Genomic DNA, 22,043 nt, shown 5'->3' with positions numbered 1-22,043 from the left:
TTTATCGGTGCCCAGGGGGTTTATCCCAAGGAGGTTAATCAGTGCATGTGTAACTTGCACATCTGTGAATGCACCATTAACCCTGAAAGATTTATTCACATTTTGGAACAACATATGCTGCCTTCTTGGCTGCAGGCTCAGACACCTCCATAGAATTGTAAGCAGAGCGGTAACCCAGTGATATCTGCAACTGCAGGTCATTTATGCCACGGAGCTGGACATTGTCCAACGCTAGCAAAAGAAAGTAAATGTAAAAATCTTGTGTGAGGAGGACAAAAACTTGGACCCATGAACTACGGGGAAAGGCAATTCAGCCTGATGAGTTGCTTTTCACCTTTTTTTTAAACTACATTTGGTGCAGACCTGCTGCCAGCTGTTATATGTGGTGAATCTATAATGATATGGGCACTGGTCTCAAAGGAGTCATTAAATCCAGTGATTGCTCTGCATGGTCGTATAATGGCCAAGGAATATGAGGCTATATTATACAATCGTGTATAGCCTATGGTGCGAACACTCTTCCCTCATGATATTCCCATCCAAAGATACTAATACTCCTATACTTACAGCTAAACAAATTCAGGTGTGGTTTCATGAGCACCAACTAAATGAAAGGCCTTTCAAAGGAGAAATTAATATTAAGAGGGGTTCACCACTCTGTCAAAGACTGTATGGACAAATAGTGAAACAATGCAAGAATAATCATCCTCAGTTTAAAAACAGATATGTTTCTGTAGTGGGAATCACTGCATGGGCTCAGAGACACTGCCTGTGGACCCAGATTATTGCTGCATCAACAAACACCAATTAAAACTCACAACTGCAAAAGAAGCAACCACATATCAGAAACACTGCAACCTGTCCTTGTCCCAAGCACATATAAGATTGACTGAGGCAAAGTGGAAAAGTGTGGTCAGACAAATCAACATTTGGAATTCAGTTTGGAAATCATGGACATCCTCCAGGCTAAAAAGGTGAGGGACCATCCAGCTAGTTATACAGGGTTCCTCACTTAGAGTGCCACCTTGTGACACCTTTTCACCTATAGAGCGCCTCGGTGGTCAAAAGACCATTAAGTCTTTATAATAGAAAGCTGTTACTGGCAATCAATGCTCACTAGATGGCACGTCTTGCTCTTTGTTAGATCTGTTGCTGATGAGAGTTGAAATGCGGAGAGGCCTTATGAGCAGTAGATTTATGTATCATTTATCGTTTACTGTAAACTCATTTAATTCAAATTTTGATCTGCTATTGAGAGATTTTCATCCATGTGTCCATGTGTCTTTTTTATATTTTTGCTTATTTCTTGTGAGACACTTTGAATTACTCCCCTCTATATGACTTGCTATATACAACATTATTTCATTTCATTTAATATAATAATCTGTAACTGCTTATCCAGTTCGGGGTCAGGTCCAGAGCCTACGCGGAATCTACAACATTAGTATGTAATTATTTGCCAAATAGTTTCATAGATTTAATAGATTTACATCATATACATAATATAAATATAATTCCACTGTGTTAACCTTACGTTAATTTTGTTATTTTACATTTCAATATCCAAGTCTTTAAAAAAAGGAAATTTTTGATTAATCATCATTAATAACATCAAATTTTGTGATTACCTTCATTTTTTAATCACATATATTATATATTTAATGCAGCTATACACTGTTTTACTGCTAATATATTGCCACTGAAGAGTTAATGCGTTTGGAGGAGATTGCTAACTATTCCAGTCAGCTGAGGTACGTATGATAGCATGTTAGCATGTTAGCACAGAGAAGGTGAGTTCAGTTTTGCTCTCTTTGACTCTCTGCCTCATGTAGCTGAGGCATCACTGGGGATCCAGCCAGAAATACCCCATTGATAGGGTATGTGTAGACTACGGAATCCATTTCACCTTTTCTTCCTAAAGAATAGCCCAATATTCAACTACACTTTCATATAACTGACCCATTCAGCCAAATAGTGAATGGAATTGGAAGTGACTATAAACTGGGTAAAAAAAAAAGGGCCAGCCTCTAATTATGACATTATTTTAATTATTTATATGAAATGCTTGATTATACTCTTTTTATTTCTTTGCTTGTTGTTGTGTCTTTGGTCTATTCCAACTTACGTATTAATTATTCATAAATGCCAAGTATCATAATGTCGTATTTCTGCTATATTGCCCACCCCTTACTGGTCAAAGTGCTGGGTTAGTTTATATCCCCCTCAAGCACACAACCCCACAAAAACACACATGGCTATGACTAATCTTTTAAATAAAGTGAGTGATGGCTGAGCTCATGAATAACAAGAGACTGAAGAGAAAGAGAATCAGGGGGTGGGCTCTTATCTTTGGACACATATTGCATGGACAGAGTCACAGAGCAAAGCTCCAAAACGGAGCCGAGATTATGAAGGTTTTGCCGTAGCTCATTGCGAGAGGCCCATTGTTGGGTCTACTGTTACACAGCAGGAGGAACAAAGCCTTTATTCAACTCCAGCAAGTCTCCAAAAGTGCTTAATGAGCTGGAAATACTATTCAAAGTATGAATTTCACTATTCATTTTTCGCAATCATATACTGAGGGCTCCAATTTGTGTGTGTGCATATAGTTACTGCAGGCCAGGATGAATGCTTAATTGACTCATTTGTTTTTTCTCCCCCCACAGTGTGTCCATGGAAACAAATTATGCTGTAAATGCCTCTGTTTTGACTTATAATACTCTCAGCAGTATAAAATACCACCAGAACCACCAAATCAGAGCCAGTACAGTGATTGGAATGGTCTACCAGGCAAATAAAAAGGACTTAAAATCAGTGTGAATGAAAAATCACAGTCACTTCTATGCCATGACAACCACAGCATGGCTGAAAGTTTGTATACATCCTGAAAGCTGTCATCTGATGTTAAGGACATAGATAGGAAGTTTGTACGATTGTGTTGCAGTAATAGCTCCTACTCTTTTGAAAAGAACTGCTGAGAAGCTTTGATTGAATTCAAATGAGATCAGATACTGATTTTGGATGATTAGTTTTAGGATACAAATACTATTCCAGCTCATTCCAAAACATGTGCAAATGTACATTTATTGGTCATTATACTATGAAATGTGTGTTCTGCATTTAACCCACCCTTGGCATTGAATACAAACCCAGGGCAACAGTTAAGGCCCCAGCAGTTAAGGCCCTTGTTCAAGGGCACTTAAGCCAGGGAAGAGGACAGTGCTGTTCCTTTACCCGCACCGCCACCAATCATCCTGCCAGAGTTGGGGATCGAGCCAGCAACCTTCCAATTTCAAGCCTTCTCTAACAATTAGACCATGGCCACTTCCACTCCAAATGTATTCCAGAAAATGCAGTTCCACTGTTCCACAGCCCAGTACTTGGGAGGCATTATACCCCATTAACCAATGCCTAGCATTTACAGATAGGAGTGTTGAACACGGTGGCATTAAGCTCATATTCTACATCCCATTTCATTGCTTTTTGTGGTGATTAAAATTGCTGTGTTAGCACAATTTTTAGCACAGCTGACAATCTGTGTCCACAAATGGTGCACCTTAACATAGTGGAATTAATTGCTTTAAGCTGGAAGCATATTTATCTAAAAACAATTAGTATGAATCATTATTATTATTGCTTTGTAATTATAGAGCACTCAGTGATGCTTACAGTTTTTAATACACAGAAAATATCTGAAGACAAGAAGCATCAAAATGCAGAGGGAAGAGAACAATCATAGAAGCAAACAGCCATGCTAACATGTTAAACAGCTGCAATGTCTTACAGCGCTGGTGAAAGCACTCTCAGCAGTCGTGTACAGGAGAGTTGTGGTGGAAACAGGCATTTTTGGCTTAAAAAGCAGACACATCCAAACAAATCACTGTGCAGAGCAGCCTCAACAGAGATTTAGATGCCCTCAGTCACGGCACCAGTGAGAGCAAGCAGCTAGCTAGTGAGTCAGGGTTGTGCAGGGTTGGAAACAGCAGAAATTCCTTGTCGAACACAGCAGATAGCAGCGGTGTAGATGGCTGGACGATGAGCAGGACTGAGCACAGTTGTTGAAAGTATGTTCCACAAGTCTGCAAGAACAGCAGACAGCAGCTGTGAGAGCTGGCAATTAGCCGGAAAGCTCCAGTCAGCCTACATGGCAGACAGCAGGGGTAAGAAAAGGCAGTCACATAACAAGCACGGGCAAGCAGTTTTGGTGCAAGCAGGCACTCCCAGTTGGTGAGCAGGACGAATAGTATTGGACGCAAATGCACAACACTTGGATATATTAGTTGCAAGTTGCAAACTGGACAAGAGAGAGACTAAACAAAAAACAAACAAGACACATATGAAAAATGCTGCAACACTGTAGCTAGACAGAGGGCACTAGCATGCTCTTGCATGGAACTGAAGTGAGACAGAGAGAAGCATTACACCTAGGGTGACCAGATGTCCTCTTTTACCCAGACATGTTCTCTTTTTTAGACTTAAAAAACTGTCCAGGTGGAATTTCACAAACGTCCGCGATTTTGTTTTTCTAGAGCTTACATAGAATTTCGAGAAGCGTTTCGTTCATAAACTAGTCCCACCCTCCCCAACCCCATTTGGTTCGCTTGAGTGAGAAGGGGGCGTGGTAAAGTAGCCTAAAATCTTCTGATTGGACGGTCTGACTGTAGCGCTACCATTAAGACCTAAAAGCACACATAGGTTCAGCTAAGCAAACAACGGCAGCAAGGGGCGAGAGCTCATCATGGGTTTCCTCTGGGTGACTGTCTGTGAGGAGTGTGGTGTGTTCTCCCTGTGTCCACATGGGTTTCCTCTGGGTGACTGTCTGTGAAGGGTGTGGTGTGTTCTCCCTGTATCCGCGTGGGTTTCCTCCAGGTGACTGTCTGTGAGGAGTGTGGTGTGTTCTCTCTGTGTCTGCGTGGGTTTCCCCTGGGTGACTGTCTGTGAGGGGTGTGGTGTGTTCTCCCTGTGTCTGTGTGGGTTTCCTCCGGGTGACTGTCTGTGAGGAGTGTGGTGTGTTCTCCCTGTGTCTGCGTGGGTTTCCTCCAGGTGATTGTCTGTGAAGAGTGTGGTGTGTTCTCCCTGTGTCTGCGTGGGTTTCCTCCAGGTGCTCCAGTTTCCTCCCATGCTCCAAAAACACACGTTGGTAGGTGGATTGGCGAGTGTGAGTGAATGTGTGAGTGGGTGTGTGTTACCCTGTTAAGGACTGGCGCCCCCTCCAGGGTGTATTTTTGCCTTGCGCCCAATGATTCCAGGTAGGCTCTTACAGACAATGAATGAATGAATGGTCATGCATTTGCATAGACAACCATCTGAGTTGTGAAAGTAACTATTTACATACGTGCCTATGTGCTACGCTTGAACTAGAGAAAGATGCGGTAATTGCAGACTTGACTCTGACACAATTTTCTTCAAAAACTTTCTTCAAAACCTTCTGCCATTGTGATGCTGTTGACTGCTTGCACTGCTTCTATCGTTTAGGCATGTACTGCACCTAGCATACGCGTAGCATTTCTTTTCTGAGGATGTGCACAACTGATGCACCAAATGGACGCACACACATGCTCACGCTGACCTTTAGTAGGGTGCTAGCAGGATACAGTCCAGGACAAATGTTGTGGGTGTTTGCGTTAACATATACAGCTCCTCCAGTTAAATGCCGGGAAATTTCTGGGTTACCGTTCATGTGTGAAACGGTGTGGCATAAATGGAACGTCTACGATTGTGGGGACATGCTGTTTTTTTCTGTTTTGTTTATATTCGGAAGCTCTTCATTAGGATGGTATGTTTGAGGAAAAAAATTACTGTTGTTTGTATGTGGCTGAAGTTTTAGAGTCCCTGGTGGTCAAGTGGCTAGGATTCGGTGCTCTCACCACTGCGGCCAGGGTCAATTCCAAACAAAAATAAGTCAATATTACCCACATAGGGAGCAGAAATAGACCAATATACCCATCTTGGTTCATGCTTTTCATTGTTTGGAGGTCATTCTCCACATGCTGTTTCTTTGCGGTGAGCAAGGCGAGGGAAACACTAGTAAACCAAACAGAGACCCATTGTTTTTGTACACATTTAAAGACACTGGGTCTTTGTAAACACATTAGACCAGCTTCAAGCACACAAACAAAGTGGAGAGCTAGCAAATTGTGAGGAAATGTCAGAATTTTAATTAAATATATTTTAATTTTGTGGGTTTTTTTTTTTATTAAAATCATGAATGTCGCCTTTAAGGAACATAGCCCCAAACTTGACAACCAGCCCAAGACCATTATCACTCCTCCAGCACACTTTACTATTGGCATTGTGCAATGCAGTTGGTAGCACTGCCCTAGCAGCTGCCCAGACCAGATTCATCAATCAGACTGCCAGATAGTGAAGCATGATTCATAGACACCACTCCAGCTGACATTTGGCATTGTGTACAGTGATCTCAGGCTAGCGTGCTGCTGCTCAACCATAAAACCCATTTCATGGACATGCAGATGAACTGTTGTTGTACTGGTGTTGCTTCCAGAGGGAGTTTGAAATTCTGTGAGTATTCAGTTCAATTTGTTGAATTGGGTCCAAACTGGAAAAGCAGAAATTTCATAAACTGACTTGTTGCATAAGTGGTGCGCTATAGCATTTCAAGTCAGTGTGTTCAATAAAAGTTCAGTACAACCCTTTCTACTACAAATTGTTTGCTTAGGATATTAACTGTCATTTTAAGCTCAGTTGTGTGGGCCTACAGGGAAAATTAAAAATGTTTCAATCAAAAGTCGATTACTAGTGACCCTTGGTCTCCCTTTGCTCATCCCGAACTCCAGAGTCTTGACAGTTACCTGACTTCTGTGTTCAATTTTGCTGATAGAAAGGTGAAATGAAAAGTAGAAGTGAATATGTCAGAGCCTATAAATTAAAATCAGTTTCTGGTGAACAGGGGTGCCAACAGAGAAATTAAATTCAACTGGCATTTCATTATTTTGTCTGCCTCACTTGCTTGCCCTATTATTGCTGTGTATCTTTATGGAGAAACCGAAACACAAAATGGCTAATGAATGAAACAACTCTGAGCTTCTGCTTTTAATTACAACACATTAAATGAAATGGTCTGTGTTGTCAGTCAACATTTCCAATTTGTTATGCAGGATGGATAGGGGAATCATTTAAAACCACGAATGCAAAGTAGCGGCCCATGGGGCAAATTGAGTGTTCTTTGGACACTGAGAAAAGGGAATGGTAGACAGAAGAAAGGAGTAGCCGCCCCAGAGCCCAGAACTCATCAACCTCTACTAAAAATGAAATCAGCATCTTCCAGTAAGAAAATGTATCAAATATTCAAACATTTTGATATTGAGATAGTGGCATCTAGAACACTCAGTCTAATACTCAGGTTACTGTGCACATTAACTCCACATTTATCATACTGTAAATATGGGATATTCTAGCATTTCAGTTGTTGTTTTCATGGGGCAGTGCAGGTGCATTAAGCTCACAGTAGCTGTCTTCAATATGATAATGTATAATTTATTGTATTATGATGAATTATATTATTTGTGTTATTATATTAACATGTTAGTTGAAGGCAACTGTTTTGATATGCAATAGTTCAGTGTTGTTTTATACTGTCTAACAGCTGAATTACTAGAATGCTAGAATATCCCAAATTTACTGTGTGTGTGTGTGGCTCTCTCTCTATATATATAATGTATACATACAGCATATGTGTCTGGGAACTAAGGAGACTGAAAGTGAAATGTGAATGGTTTTCTGGTTCTTGCTTGTTTTGGATTTCAGCTGCTCAACAGCTTGTGGTCTCCATTATAGTGTTTCTCATTTCTCATAATACATACATCTTCTTTTCCGCTTTTCCATTTCAGGGTCGTGGTGTCATTTCATAATGCTTCAGATATTTTTTTTAGCTGTGGGTGACAGGTCTGGAGTAGTTTAGCTCCCAGACTTTTACTAAAGAGCCATGTACGTAATCCATGCAGATTGTGGATTGGCATTGCCTTCCCCAACAACGATGTCTGGAAAGCACCATGTTGCTCCATGTGCACTGGTGCCTCCTCATACAATCATGGATGTGGGCTTTTGAATTGTGAATTTAAAAAAGCCGGATTGTCCATTTCCTCTTTAGCCTTTAGAGGACACAGCATCCTTGATTTCCAAAAAGAATTAAAAATGTTGATTGGTCAGACCACAGAACACTTTTCCACTTTGCCTCAGTCTATTTTAAACGAGCTCGGGCCAAGAGAATGTGAGTGCGTTTCTGGATCCTATATGATTTCTTGTTTGCATTTGTGTGTTTTAACTTGCATTTGTGGATGCAGCAAGGAACTGTATTCACAGACAGTAGTTTTGGAAAGTGTTTTTCAGCCCCTGCCATGATTTCCACTACAGAACCTTCAGAGCCATCAGAGGGCTGGAAGACTACAGCCAGCCAGGTTTTTTTTTGGGCCTTGTCCCTTGCACATAGAGATTTCTCCAGATACTCTGAAACTTTGCATGATGTTATGTGCCGTACCTGACTTGCAGTTCCCAAGTTCTTTGCTATTATAAGTTCAGTAGTTTTCCTAGCCTTACACACAGTGGTGAAAACCTCCCCATCTTTACTTTTGAAAAACTAAAAACTGAAAGAATTCTCCAGGAGTCTCAAAGCTGCTGCCACAACTCTCCTCTGTTGGTGACACTGTCTCACACTAATGCTGCCACATCTACTCACTCCACCACTGGAGCTCACCTTCTGTAGAAGGCACATGCATTGGCTTGTTTTGTGCCTCTGCTTCTCTCAACATCAGAAGAGGAAGGGCAGCTTGACATATTGTTTCTTTGGTAGCTGCGTCATAATGCATAAATGGCTGCCTGTTGGACTGAATGACATGACTGTTTTTAACTGAACACTCTTAATTACACCCTCTAGCTTCAACTAATTCTACCTTTATTTGAAGTCTGAAAATTATTCTTAAGTGGGAGTGGGCATTGCAGGGGGGTGCTGTAGCTCATTGGCACATAACCGACTCTCAGTGCCAATTCACAGCCTATAACAGGCACATGTGGTGATACCTGTTTGTCCTGTGTCTCCATTGACCCACACTGAATGTGGTCATCCTCAGCGTGGTACAGGCTGAGCTGGTCCCAATGGACCACAACAGTCCCAGTAATCCACCTCGCTGAAGTGGACCTCAGCATTTTAAATTCCTTCCCAAGGTGGTCAGAGCTTTGGCCACCATACCTTTTTCTCCTGCAGTTAAAATAGTAGACCAAGGTTCCCAGCAAACAAAGTATCCATTGGCAGCACACGAAAAGGTCTCTTCCTATGGGTCATGTTGCCAGAGTTCACACTGCTGCTGAAATCACTGTTAAGAATGTGCTCCTACTGCTTCCTCTGCCACAGGAGCTGCTGTATTGGTTCATACTGCTTTACCTGTTGCAGGATCCACTGCCATCAGCTTACTCTATTATACCAGTAGAAACTAATAGAATAAAAACATTTACCCAACAACCCAACCATTAGGTACTACACATACCATTAGACTTCCATTAGACAACCACCAGTCACACACGCACACATACATTATTTATATATATATATATATATATATATATATATATATATATACATATATAGTGTTGCTCTGTATGCTTTCTCTGTCTCTGTTCAGTCCACTTGCAGAGGTGTTGCATTTTAGCTTTTGACAAAGGCAGTGACACCAAACTTTCCCATAATGCAGTTTTCTGTGGATTATTGCCAATTAAAACTGGGCTTGTAGCACCTGGTCCTCACATGCAGTTTTGTCTACTGCTTCCCCAGCATGGCCTGACTTTATTGTGCACTGGTCCACATCCACCTATCCAGCTTGCCTCCTGCCATGCCAGGCAGCATTCTTGGCTGCAGTAGAGACACGGTACAGAAAGCATCGGAAGAGAGATAAATCAGAAGCTCACGAAGATGATGTCCCATGATTCTTATTGACGGCCTAATCTCTTCATCATAGACTCCTCTGTGTGAGTGTGATGTCTGTGGCACCCTCATTGGGAGAATGCAGTCTTGATTCTGAAAGGCTCAGGTGCATGAAATCGGCTAGCTGTATACAATATAGCTATATATGTCCATATAATATAACATATAATTATATGTCCATATTTCTAGCAGTGTTAGCAGAGGAGATGAAACATCAGTGCTGACTTGTCAGGATTTATTTAGATTTGTAAATTAATTCATCCATCCATCAATTAATTCATTAATTTAAAACTTTTCATCACTAGAGTTGGCCTGAACCATTATGTTAGCCTAAAGCTCAAATGGCTCCCTGATCCTTTTGTATTACACTATTTGTATTACAAATAATTAATTTTACGCTTAAATAAACATGTCTAGTGTTTAACATAAAGCCTTTTATATATAGCCATATCACACTTTGTCTACCATTACTGCAATGGGTATATAATCAAGCCCTAGTTTTGTGACCTATGAAGTGCCCTCGGAAGGGAATAGGGCGTAGTCTGAGATTTTGCCGCAGGAAATTACTTACAACGTGGGGCCAAATCTCGCGGGAACGAGCGTGACTTGCCCCTGTTAAGCTGAATGGGAAACCCTTCTAGTCCCTCTTCTCTCTGCTGTCCACACGCAAGGTAATTCAGCGCGGTTTCTCTCTCATTTATAAAGTCAGGTTTATGTGTTTAACTTGTACGAAACGCACCCAGAACGGTTCCGTTATTTCACAGAATGTATTTTTTATCTTTCGGGTATTGTTCTGACAGTTACAAAAGCAGAATGTTGGAAATTAATGTTTGTTCGTGTGTCATGGACGCCCGGTTTTAGTGGCTCTCGTTAGCATCCAAGTTAGGCCTGAGAGAAAGGTTAGTTTTGAATCCCTGATGTTTACGCCATATTTCCCGTAACTGACAGCTTTTAACAGATACATATCGCATTTTAGAGCTTTACTGTGTCCCCTCTGGGCCCTTTTAATATACTACAGTTTAATTCATATATCTTTCCACCTTAAATGGTGCTGTAGTCACGTTCTGGCGCCTCATAACGTGCTGTTTAAGGTGGAACGACAAATACGAATTAGACCCTTGCAAACCCAGTTCCATTTTAGTCTCGATTGAAACGTCGTATGCGAGTTATTCTTTATACTTGCGCTTTTTGGTGGGTTTGCGAATGCGTTTTATTTTTCTGACATGTTATTTAGCTGTGTATCGTTAACAAAGCTTGCCCAGGATCGTTAGCACTTAGCTCCCCATGACTTTTCTGGAACTAGCCTCTGTAATGTTAGTGCCAGCTAAGAGCGTCAGTTAGGGCTTGGGCAGTTAGTAGTAGTAGTAGGAATACCATATTACGAGTTTTATATACATTTTTAACATATATAAATATATACTGATATTTTGCTACACTCACGTTTACACTGTAAACGTGACACTGTGCCACATGTAAAAAAAAATGCTTCCAGTAACTCAAGAACAATTATCTATAGCAAACCATACAATAAAAGACCAAAATTGTGAGTTAGGTAGAAACTGATTTTTGTCAAAACTGGGGCTCTGTCACTCTGCATTGGCCATGATTTAAAAGCTTTAGCGATAAATGTTAAACTTTTTTTTTTAGTATTCTCACCTCTTACTCCCCATACACCAAATGATGGCGGCATGAGTACAGCCGTTTACTCCAACTTTGTGAATGAAAATTGCAATTGACAATTAGGAACAAGGCTTGCATTTTTTAAAAATGGTAGCTGTCAGCATACTTTTTACTTTGTACTGTACCTATTGCAGAAATTTGACAGAAACTATATAAAAACCCAAATCTGCATCACATACTGCACTAATTCCTTGGGAATTCTTCTCGGTGTTAATTCTGAAAATGTCCATTGTATTTTTAGAACAGCATATTTATCTTAACAATAACCATGTTGAAGCCCTATAGGTAGCCCTTGCTATTGACATCCCTTGCTTGTTTTACCCTCGTTGGGGGCTTTAAAATCCAAGTTTATTTATTTGCGTGTCTTTGTTGTTCAGATGCCTGGCGGTGGTGTAACAGTAAAAGACGTCAACCAGCAGGAGTTTGTCCGGGCGCTGGCAGCCTTCCTGAAAAAGTAAGTTACCAGGTTGTAAGTTTGACATGAGATGTTGATCATTTTCACCCATCAAAAATTGTGCATAATTAAATGGATGGGATGTAAGTATTCAAAGTGGTTTGGAGTGAAATGTTCTAGGGACGGTTACTACATCAAACTTTCTGTAATGAGAACAGAACGTCTCAAAATTCTGAACTTTTAAAAGCTTGCTCTCTGAAAGCAGTCACATGAAATGGCTGAGGATAGATTTCCACAGATGTCCAAAGGCATTGGAAATGTCTTTAACTTACATGTTTATTTATTTTTTTCCCCTCAAAGGTATATGCAGGGTACTGGAAGATCAGTCTCCTAAGAACATTTTTCATCCCATGTGTTTAATGATTCTTTTCACTATTTAAAAGTATTTCATAAACATCAGACAAAAGTTCAGTGCTTGTCTTGGACAGTAAGTGAAATGGCTGAATTTGTTGTAGACTTTTTAATACATGGTTCCTGACACCAACAATATAGAGTCTAACTTTCTCTTCAAGCAACCATTTTATATTAAACCACGCTTAATGAAATTTGGATCTGATTGGCTAAATTATGCACATATGTAAATTGTGGCGTTTCACCGTACTGTAATTTAGAGCCTTTTAAAGTTTCAAAGTTAAAATGGAAAATATCCCTTAAGTCCTCGCTCTCAACATGTTTGCCCTCCGACAGGTCAGGAAAGCTGAAGGTGCCGGACTGGGTTGACATTGTAAAGCTGGCCAAGCACAAGGAGTTGGCCCCCTGCGATGACAACTGGTTCTACATTAGAGCTGGTGAGTGTTCTGCATTTTCCCAAGTCATATTTTAAACTTTGCAGGGGCAGTGTGCTGAACTGTATCAATTTATGTCTGAACTCCCTTCCTCCTACATGTCTACATATGTGGAGATGGAAGATGCAGAGACCTGTGAAATGAGGAAACACTTAAATAAAATGGGTAGGATCAGGGAGTTTTTGAACTACTGAAACAAATGGAAATAATAAAACACATCTAGTAAAAATTCAGAAGCTAGAGGATTGTGAGGGAATGTTAGAAACAAGAGACTGAAAAGGAATGTTGTTGAGAATGAGATGAATACTGGGAGTGTTCTGATGGTCAGGGCATAAAACAGTAGATGAGTGCAGCTTTCATGAGTTACCTACATGCAGCTAGAGACTTTCCATGCCAAGTACATTCTCACTATGGGAAATGTTCTCTTTGGTACAAGCATGGGGCTATGCATGTATAGAGCATGCAGAAGAATTTTACGGGACATTACCACCAGTTCTGTTCACAAACATGCTCACTTGGATGTTGCCTTGAATTTGTACTGTGGGGCTGGCAGGATACATTCTGGGTGATATCCAGCTGTTATGAACATTTGTGATCACACATCTGTGTAATGTCCGGAAAATATCTGGGCTTCTGTGGCTGTGTGAAAAGGGCTCTAGAGAGAAGAAATTGAAGTTTGAAACGGATACTGTTTTAATACGAATTTCTAGAAAGTCTCTGGTACGCTGATTGACTGTCCGCTGGGAAAAATGCCATTTATTTGTAGAGAACTCTTTAATTGTTGTTAAATAGTGTATCTCATTAGAAATTACAAGTTTACTAGGTATTACTATTAGACATGCGTACAATTTCTGTCATGTTTTTTTTTTTTTTTTTTTTTTTTTTTTTTTTTGCAAGTATTTGAATATGAGCTTAAGTAATTATTAGAGAACTGAACACTTGGCCCATACCAGCAGGGTCTGTACTGAATGTGGCAGGGAAAAGTTACCAAATTACCACTTCACAATTCTGAGCTACATGTAAATTATGATTTGTGTTTTGAGCGTTAGTTTTAATGAAATATTTCATTTTTTTTAAGCTTACCCACTTAGAAGGATGTTGCATTTATAAATTTGCACTATACAATACATGGTTAAATGAAGCCATGCACAGGCTGGATTTCTATGCCATTGTGCTCAGTCTGTACCCAGGCGTTTGCTGCTGCTGCACAAAGTTTAGCATCTCTTACATTTTCGGCTCAGACTGGCGAGAAGGCCTCTTGCTGAGACACTGGCTTGAAAATGACATCTTCAAAACTAGAGTAATTTGGACTATCAGCAGTTCTGACATTTTGCGATGGATTCCTCTGTTCTGAACACAGTGAGCGTCTCAGATTTTACAATCTGTGGTCTGGAAAGATGAAAGACTTGTTTGAAGACAAGTGACTCTGTTTGAAACTCATTTCGTATGACTTGAGCACCATTTGCCACGACACCAGCATGTAAATCTCTAAATTTCTTTAGACAGCCTGAACTACTGCACAGCTTAAACACTCAAAAAAATCAGTGATTTTCTTTTCTGTTCGGGATCGGTAGATGGAATCCAAAGCACTGAATTAAACAGTTTTGCTACTTTGTCTTTGTAAACTGCCATATAATGGGTAAAATCAGTTATGTTTAGTTGTTCTTAAGTTGCCTCTACTTTGTGTGCATTCCTTTGCAGTAATATACTGTGCTGTAGTCAGTGTTGGTCAAGAATATCGATCCAGCTTGATGCATCACCTCAGTTGAGCTATAAAGGGAAATCATGCTTTAGCGATGGGAGCTTTAAAACTTGAAAATGGGTTTAGAAAATCTGCTATTGTTGCAAAGCGGTATAGTGAGTAATGATTACCTAGTGTCTGAATACTTAGTATTATGCAAGTAATATGTAGCTTGTGCATAATTGTTCTTTCAAAACTTGGCCCACTCTGGAATGTTAACATACCTTCTGTTTGTTGCACTAAGATTTCACATGTATTCCTACATTTTCAGCCTCAACGGTCCGTCATCTCTACCTGCGTGGTGGTGTTGGCGTGGGCTCCATGATTAAGATCTATGGTGGGCGTAAGAGGAATGGTGTATGCCCTTCTCACTTCAGTGTGGGTTCAAAAAATGTTGCCCGCAAAGTACTTCAGGCCCTGGAGGCCCTCAAGATGGTGGAGAAAGATCCCAATGGGTGAGTGCTCTGAGCTACTCGAGTTTATAATTGTGGGTGGGGGAGAAATTGTAATTTTGTTGATGTTTAAGCTAGTGGGCTTTAGCCACATGTTGAAGCTAACTGGTGTCCGTATGCTTTCAAACGTTCGGCATGTGGATTGGACAACACAAATATATTCTCTGCTCTGCCTGCATTTCAGTTATTAAATTACGTTTTAATAGTTCACGGTCCAAAGCAGGACCTGTATCCCTTTGTTTGTTTACTACATCTTTTAAACACAGAAGCTGTCCTTCATATTGTGTGAAAATGTCATGATGAGTGGACCAATAGAAAAGCCCAAACTACTTGATATAAAATATTTTTACATAGATTTCTATTGACAAGTGGGGAGAGTTATTTATTTTTTCTTTCCCCCCTCCCATGTCCTTTAAATTTGCTATATTGGAGTTTCATGTTTTCTTTAGACGGTGACAATATATATATCAACTTGTAGCTGTGTAGAATCTGTTGTTTATACACTAACTCTCTTCTCCTCACAGTGGGCGTAGACTTACCCCACAGGGCACCAGGGACCTGGACAGAATCGCTGGTCAGGTGAGGACGCTTCCCTCCTTTACTCATTCAAGAGATCTCCTGCTAGGTTTAATAGTTTTAGTTAGTGCTGGTTAGCCTATTTGCTTTTTTTCAGCATATGAATCTTGCTCACGAAATCTGAAATTTAACCGCAGGCTGCAATTTTCAGAAGCCCCACACCCTGTTAGGCCCAGTAATGTGAGAAATGCACCCAATTGTTCTGAGGCTATAGCAATCCAATTGGCACATCAGTATTCAGCTTGAGGGAGTCTGTCCAGATGCACATTTGCAATGAAACCCAGAATCCTGCAATCATCCATCACTCTAAAAACCTCAAGCCACTCTGTCCCAGGGCTTCAGAGAAAGTTTCAACCGAGAAAGGCAACTGCCTTCACGGGCACAATAACTGTCATGTCGAGAGCCTCAGAAAGAACCATCAAGAAACTTCCCCTCTTCCCAAAAATGCCCGAGCGGCCGTTCGGCCCGTTTGCTGCAGTCGGCCCCCTCGCTGCCAGCCTCGCCGTTGTGACAATCCAGGGCTGCGTGAAGTAAACAAGCCGATTGAATTTCATGCTGGCTGAGCAGCCGTATGGCCGCACTTTTTATTTTGCCTGATCCCCATAATGAGCAGAATTCAGAGAAGCAAACCTGATTTCTGAATCATGTCGCCAGCCTCACACACCCACTGTCTGTTTGGCTCCTGTCTTGATGGGCTGAAAGATGGTTCAGGATATCAACATGCACATCTCACTTTTTGACTGACAGCTGGGTCACAAGTGTGCACATTAGCAGTTAGCAATGTTTGAATAATTTCTCTAGGGTAATACTTGTTAAATTAATGATTAAATTAGGAATACCAACATGTTTAACAATGAATGGAAAATGGCCATTAGGTTCAGGCGTGCTGTTGTGTTTCCAGCTTTTGTGTAGTCCTGGCATGTTTGACCAGACTTTAAAAGTTTCTCTCTTTGTTTCCTGTAGGTTGCAGCTGCAAGCAAGAAATCTTGAAGTGTAAAATAAAGTTTGTGAAACTCAAAGCTGTTCTGTTTTCATTACAATTTAAGAACTTGAGGGGATGGAGTTTTATTTTTCTTTTTATTAAGGTTAATTACTTGGTGTATTTGGACATATAAAATGTCAAACGCAGGGTAGTTTGGAAGATGTTCTCGTAATCAGACAAATTGATGCTTATTTCCTTAGACATGATCTGAACTGCTGTGTTCTAATTCACTTTTGTCAGCAGAAAGGATGCTTCACCTGTAGTGGCTTCAATTTAATGCCTTTTGTAATGGCGTACGTCTGAGGTGACCTAGCGTACACCATTCACTTTCCTGGAAGGGTTCATGCTCACTCATGTAGTAAACAGATTCTGGAACTTGTCCTAAGGTCAGTGCTGTCATTTTGAGAGGCCAAGAATGAAATTCTTAGTCTAGAATATTTGGGCTGCAGTGCCCCCTAATGGTCACAAAGTTAAACATTTCATTTTGAAAGGGATTCTTTTAGGGAAACGCACCAGTTCAGAATGGTGGTCCAAAACAAAGTTGAATATGTTGGTTATTTGTTGTAATTATACATTTTCTTAATTGGGTAGAATAAAAATATTTGTAATATAAATACAATATCACATGCATTAGTGTGATGATAACTGAATGACCCAAGTGCCGAAAGCCCTGTACATTTATACATTTTGTCTACTTCGTTTCTAGTATGCATTTTTTAAGTCTGAGTACATAACAAATTGATCATGTCCTTGGCCATAATTAACGCATGGCTTAAACTTTGTTATGGCTCTTTAGTTAATAGTAATATGTTCATAAAACTATGAACATCTCTTGTGCACAATCATAGCCAGCCTGCAAGTGAGGTGATGGCCAAAGGTGGCTCACCATGCTGCAGGTACGATTTGAGTGGTGGATCATCATTGGCACTAGTTCAGTGGCCATATGACACTGATGGGCTATACTTAGACTACTGAGCAGTTTGAAAACCCTGACAGTACTTCTGTGACTGACCCATGAGTAGCACAGTGTGCGTGGAGTACAATCTGTAATTGTAGAACTTGTAGTCTTAAAATGCAGAGCACACTTCCAGTGTTGATGAAATATGATGCATAATTTAAATGTACAATTTAATGTTGAGTATGTAGCACACATTTACAGATATCAGGGAATGAATATAGGGGTCTTCATTACTCAACACTGAACAGCTGCATCGCCCTCCCTGTACCTCTGCTCTGAATGGGTATTTAAAAATATATTTTGTGTTGAAAGCCTTGCAAAGCTATCTTAAGCATCAGGCGTGTGTTCATAACTGTTTCCTGTGACCAATTTCATTTAGTCCAGAGGCATTAAGCACTTCAGGCAGATGGATCCTAACAATGCTGTTCAATCTGACTGTATCTTTTTTTTAGAGTTGAGCCAAGTTGAAATACACTCATCGTCAAACAGCTGTTGGCACCAAGACGGAATCAACCAATTGGAATATAACTTGGTGGGTAGGTTTTACACTGTGAGACGCATGAATGATTCAAGTTTCATGCTCTGGTGCACGTGTGGCGTAAGCAAATTTGGGCCTAATCCCTTTTTCTTGTGACAAAATAAGGTGGTCCAATTCTGTGAGATTACCATTCCGACTTTTGCTGTTGTGTTGGCAGCATTGTTTGCAAGCCGAGTATGTCTCAGAGATGAGTTCAAAATCAATTTGAGCAGTTGGAAGAGTGTGGAGGGGTTGAATTGTTGGGTTCCAGGAAGCAGGAAGGTCTTATCGAAATATTGCTCTTCATGCCGGTTGTGTGGATCAAAGGAGAGGGAGAACCGACGGATTGTTTGAGGGGTGTTCCACCAGCCATGATTGAAGATATTCAGTAAGGTTCCATGTCCTCCATGGGCCATTAGTGCCAGCACTATTTGCAGGTCTACATGCGAGCAGAACACTGCAGTGGTGTGCCAGACTGTTGTGGAACTACTCAGAATGGCAGCAGGTCATCTTTAGTGATGAGTCCCGCTTTTGTCTGGTGGAGGTTACCGATTAGTCCATGTGTGAAGGTGCTGTGGTGAGAAACAAGATCAACATTTTTTTTGCACACATCACACATCCAGAACACCTGATGATGTGTGTGGTGCAATTTCATACAACGCTACTTTACCTTGACTGGTCTTTATTACAGACATGGGATCGATTAACACAGGACACCTTTAGGAACCGCTACAACATCAATAGATGTAAGAGTTAACAAACATGGCAACCTGATGCCACACTGAAAGAATCTGCTAGCTCAAGGAATACTGAACATATCATTATATATATATATATATATATATATATATATATATATATATATTCAGTAATTTGTTATTCCTGCTAACATTTACCTTCCTTCCTAATATCTTTGCTTCCTTCTGGGTGCAGCTATTTTCCTGAGGATGAGTACTTAGCGTAGCCTAATGATGTAGATATTTTGAAAGACCTCCTTTCAACTCTGTTGGATAAAACTCATGATCAGGACTAAGGGAGGCTCAGAATTTTATCACTGCTTTTTTCAACAGTACAAGGACTTGACCTGTGTAAGACCTAATATAATTTATTAGCAGAGCTGATTATAATCTTGTGACACAACAGTGCTGAGGCAAACAGCAGCATTTGGGACACAATATTATGCAGCACCAAGTCCCAACCACCCAGCTCTCAGTTCTAGAGCATTTATCAAAATCTACAGGTAAAATTTGGCCAGAGCCAGAGTCGAGCACATCTCTCACCTCCAACAAAAGTAAACCTTTTTTCAAATTTTGGTGTAAGTTATTAATTTAAGGAATGGTAGGTCCAATATCTAATGCAGTGTCTCTGTCGAGCAGCAGGGGGAGACAAGCGATGTGTTATGGAGTGTAGTGTGGCGGGAAAAGGAGTATACGCCAGTCAGCTCAAACATAAATTGACCTTGTTTCTGCACTCGCTGTCCATTTTCTAAGCTTTGCTGACCACAAAGGTGCACGTTATAGTTCTACATTTATTTATCTGTTGCTCTGCATACTGTGCTAGCCCCCTTTCACCTCACCCTGTCCTACAACGGTCAGGACCACCATGTAGCAGTTAGCATTAGTGAGGTGGGTTTTACTTAACGCTCGAGTGACACAAGTGGTGGTGGTGTGTTAGTGTGTGTTGGGCTGGTACGAGAGGGTTAGTGCTTTTAACAGAGTATTAACCTCCACAGTGATTAGCTCACCAGCACAAATAAATAAATAAATAACAATACTCAACAAGCAGTGTCCTTGGACAGCATCCAGTGACTACTGTCTGATTTTACATGTGCATGGCGGGCCAGCGTGGTAGATGTGGGTCAGTGGTTGGATACTGTTTAAACATTCCAGCATCACTGCTGTCTCTGATCCACTTCTACCCATGGATTACATATCAGTGACACTAGAGTGCTAGGAATGATCAACATCCCATATGGACAGGCAGTGCCTTAAAACATCCAGCTCCAAACTCCACTCCCTACCCAGCCTGCTTAGTTCAATTTCGAGATATTCAATGTAACTAAGTAAACAGCCTAAGCTTTTCCCTTGCCATTTGTCTAAAATGTACTAAAATATGTGGAACTCAGCAAGTGGAGCTGGTTCCTACCCAATTATTTGAATGTTTGGTCAATGTTAAGAGTCTTTCCTCCTTATTATCTCTTTGTTTTGCAACCTTTATCACATCTTACACTGAGCCAATGTTTTGTCCACATGAACCAATCCTGTCCCTCTGGATCAAGTAGCTTAAGGTCAACAGCTATTGTTGGGCCTGCTGTATCCAGAAACTGCTGATAACGACCTCAGAGTTAAAGGTCATTCTGTGATTTTCTAATATTTTGGCAATACCTAGCTTAATGCAGGCTAAGGTTAAAAACATTAATACTGTGTTGCTACTGTTGTATGAAACTGACTGTAGTCCATCTGTTGTTCTGCATACTTAGCCCCCTTTCACCTGTCTTTCCATGATGGTCATGAGCCCCACAGGACCACTGTATTTTTTTCAGAGGAGCTGATAAAATGGACAATATATCACTGGATTAGGAACACCTACGTATCTACATTTATTGTTCAGTTTATCAGTTCCACAGACCACACAGGAGTAATTATACAATTACAGCTCATAGTCCTTCTGTTTCTCTGCCTACTTTCTTATCCCCATTTCACTCTGCTCTTCAATGGTCAGGATCCACACAGAGCAGGTGTGATGTGGTGCTGGATCATTCTCAGTGCTGCAGTGACGCTGATGTGATTATGGGGTGTTAGTGTGTGTTGTGTTGGTAAGAGTGGATCAGACACAGAAGTGCTGCTAGATTTCTTAAAGCCTGCAGAGTCAATAGTCAACCAGCCAAAAATACCCAGCCAACAGCATACTGTGAGCAGCAGCTTGTGTCTACTGATGAAGGACTAAAGGACGAACAACACAAACTGTGTAGCAGTTGATGGGCTACTGACTATATATCTACAATATGGGTCTACAATAATAGAGTAGACAGTGTTTCAAAACGCCAGCAAGAGTGCTGTGTCAGATCCACTCATAACAATGCAAAACACACAAACACCACCATGCGGCCAGTGTCACTGCAGCTCTGAGACCAGAGCTGGACTGCCCTATACGCTCACTACACATGTTGCGTAGGGCCCTGCAAATTAACGAAGACCCCCTCGTCTGAAGTTAGGCCGAGTTTGTGTACAATCAGAAGATGAAGAGAAACTATTCTTCAGGAAACGAAAAGGACTCCACGAGACTGAGCTGCAGGAACAGCAGTGAGGTAAACCTGTGACTGTTCTTCTAGAGGTTGGACTGTTAATACATAATAGTCTATGAACACAGCCGTGAGGACTATATTTACAGGTGGTGTGCACTGCACAGCTGCTCTCAACAATCTTAAAAGTCTCACAGTGCCACAGTATCATGAACCAAACCTTAAAACAGAAAAGTGAACATATACCAATGTTTTTAAACTATCTAGTATGTTTAATCTGTTTATCTAGTATCTAGTATGTCTATCTGTTTAAAGTTCCCCAAACACACCAGTACACTCTAAAAATTCCACTCCATCTTAAAAATTACATAGTTATTTCCAAGGTTCAGTTCCTGCCACAATATTCACACTAACACCAGCATATTTGACGTTTTCGTTAACAGTGAAGCAGTTACAGGTGCTTGGACAAAACTACTGCATCGTTTAAGTTGACACAAAGCTGCAAGCTTAATGTTAAATGTTAAAATTGTTTATTTATATATTGTTTTTTTTTTAATAGATATTGTTTGTTTACACCTCGTTTTGTTCTGTATATGAGTGGCTGTTTTTTCTAAAGCCAAAAATGAGGGAGAGTACTAGTAGAGTCAGGTGCAACTGTTAAAAAAGCCCACCCCATTCCCAAAATATTAGCTAGCTATAAGCTAATTCCTGTAGATAAGGCAT

The 22,043-nt window shown here is 40.7% G+C and overlaps 1 protein-coding gene across 2 annotated transcripts; it reads left to right on the top strand.

The window, feature by feature from the left end:
- Window positions 1-9,848: 9,848 nt before the first annotated feature.
- On the top strand, window positions 9,849-16,682 carry rps19 (ribosomal protein S19). 2 transcript variants are annotated; one of them, XM_066683004.1, is made up of 6 exons: window positions 9,849-9,978; window positions 11,992-12,068; window positions 12,756-12,856; window positions 14,866-15,049; window positions 15,571-15,625; window positions 16,586-16,682. In XM_066683004.1, the coding sequence occupies exons 2-6, from the start codon at window positions 11,992-11,994 to the stop codon at window positions 16,610-16,612; spliced, it is 444 nt and encodes a 147-aa protein (XP_066539101.1). In that variant the 5' UTR covers window positions 9,849-9,978; the 3' UTR covers window positions 16,613-16,682. The 2 variants fall into 2 exon arrangements, with proteins under 2 accessions (XP_066539101.1, XP_066539100.1); XM_066683003.1 differs by lacking the exon at window positions 9,849-9,978 and adding an exon at window positions 10,531-10,605.
- Window positions 16,683-22,043: the final 5,361 nt, after the last annotated feature.

Source organism: Hoplias malabaricus, chromosome 10 (assembly GCF_029633855.1).
Source record: "Hoplias malabaricus isolate fHopMal1 chromosome 10, fHopMal1.hap1, whole genome shotgun sequence".
Classification (NCBI taxonomy): Eukaryota; Metazoa; Chordata; class Actinopteri; order Characiformes; family Erythrinidae; genus Hoplias; species Hoplias malabaricus.
This window is presented reverse-complemented; position numbering and strand designations above follow the sequence as displayed.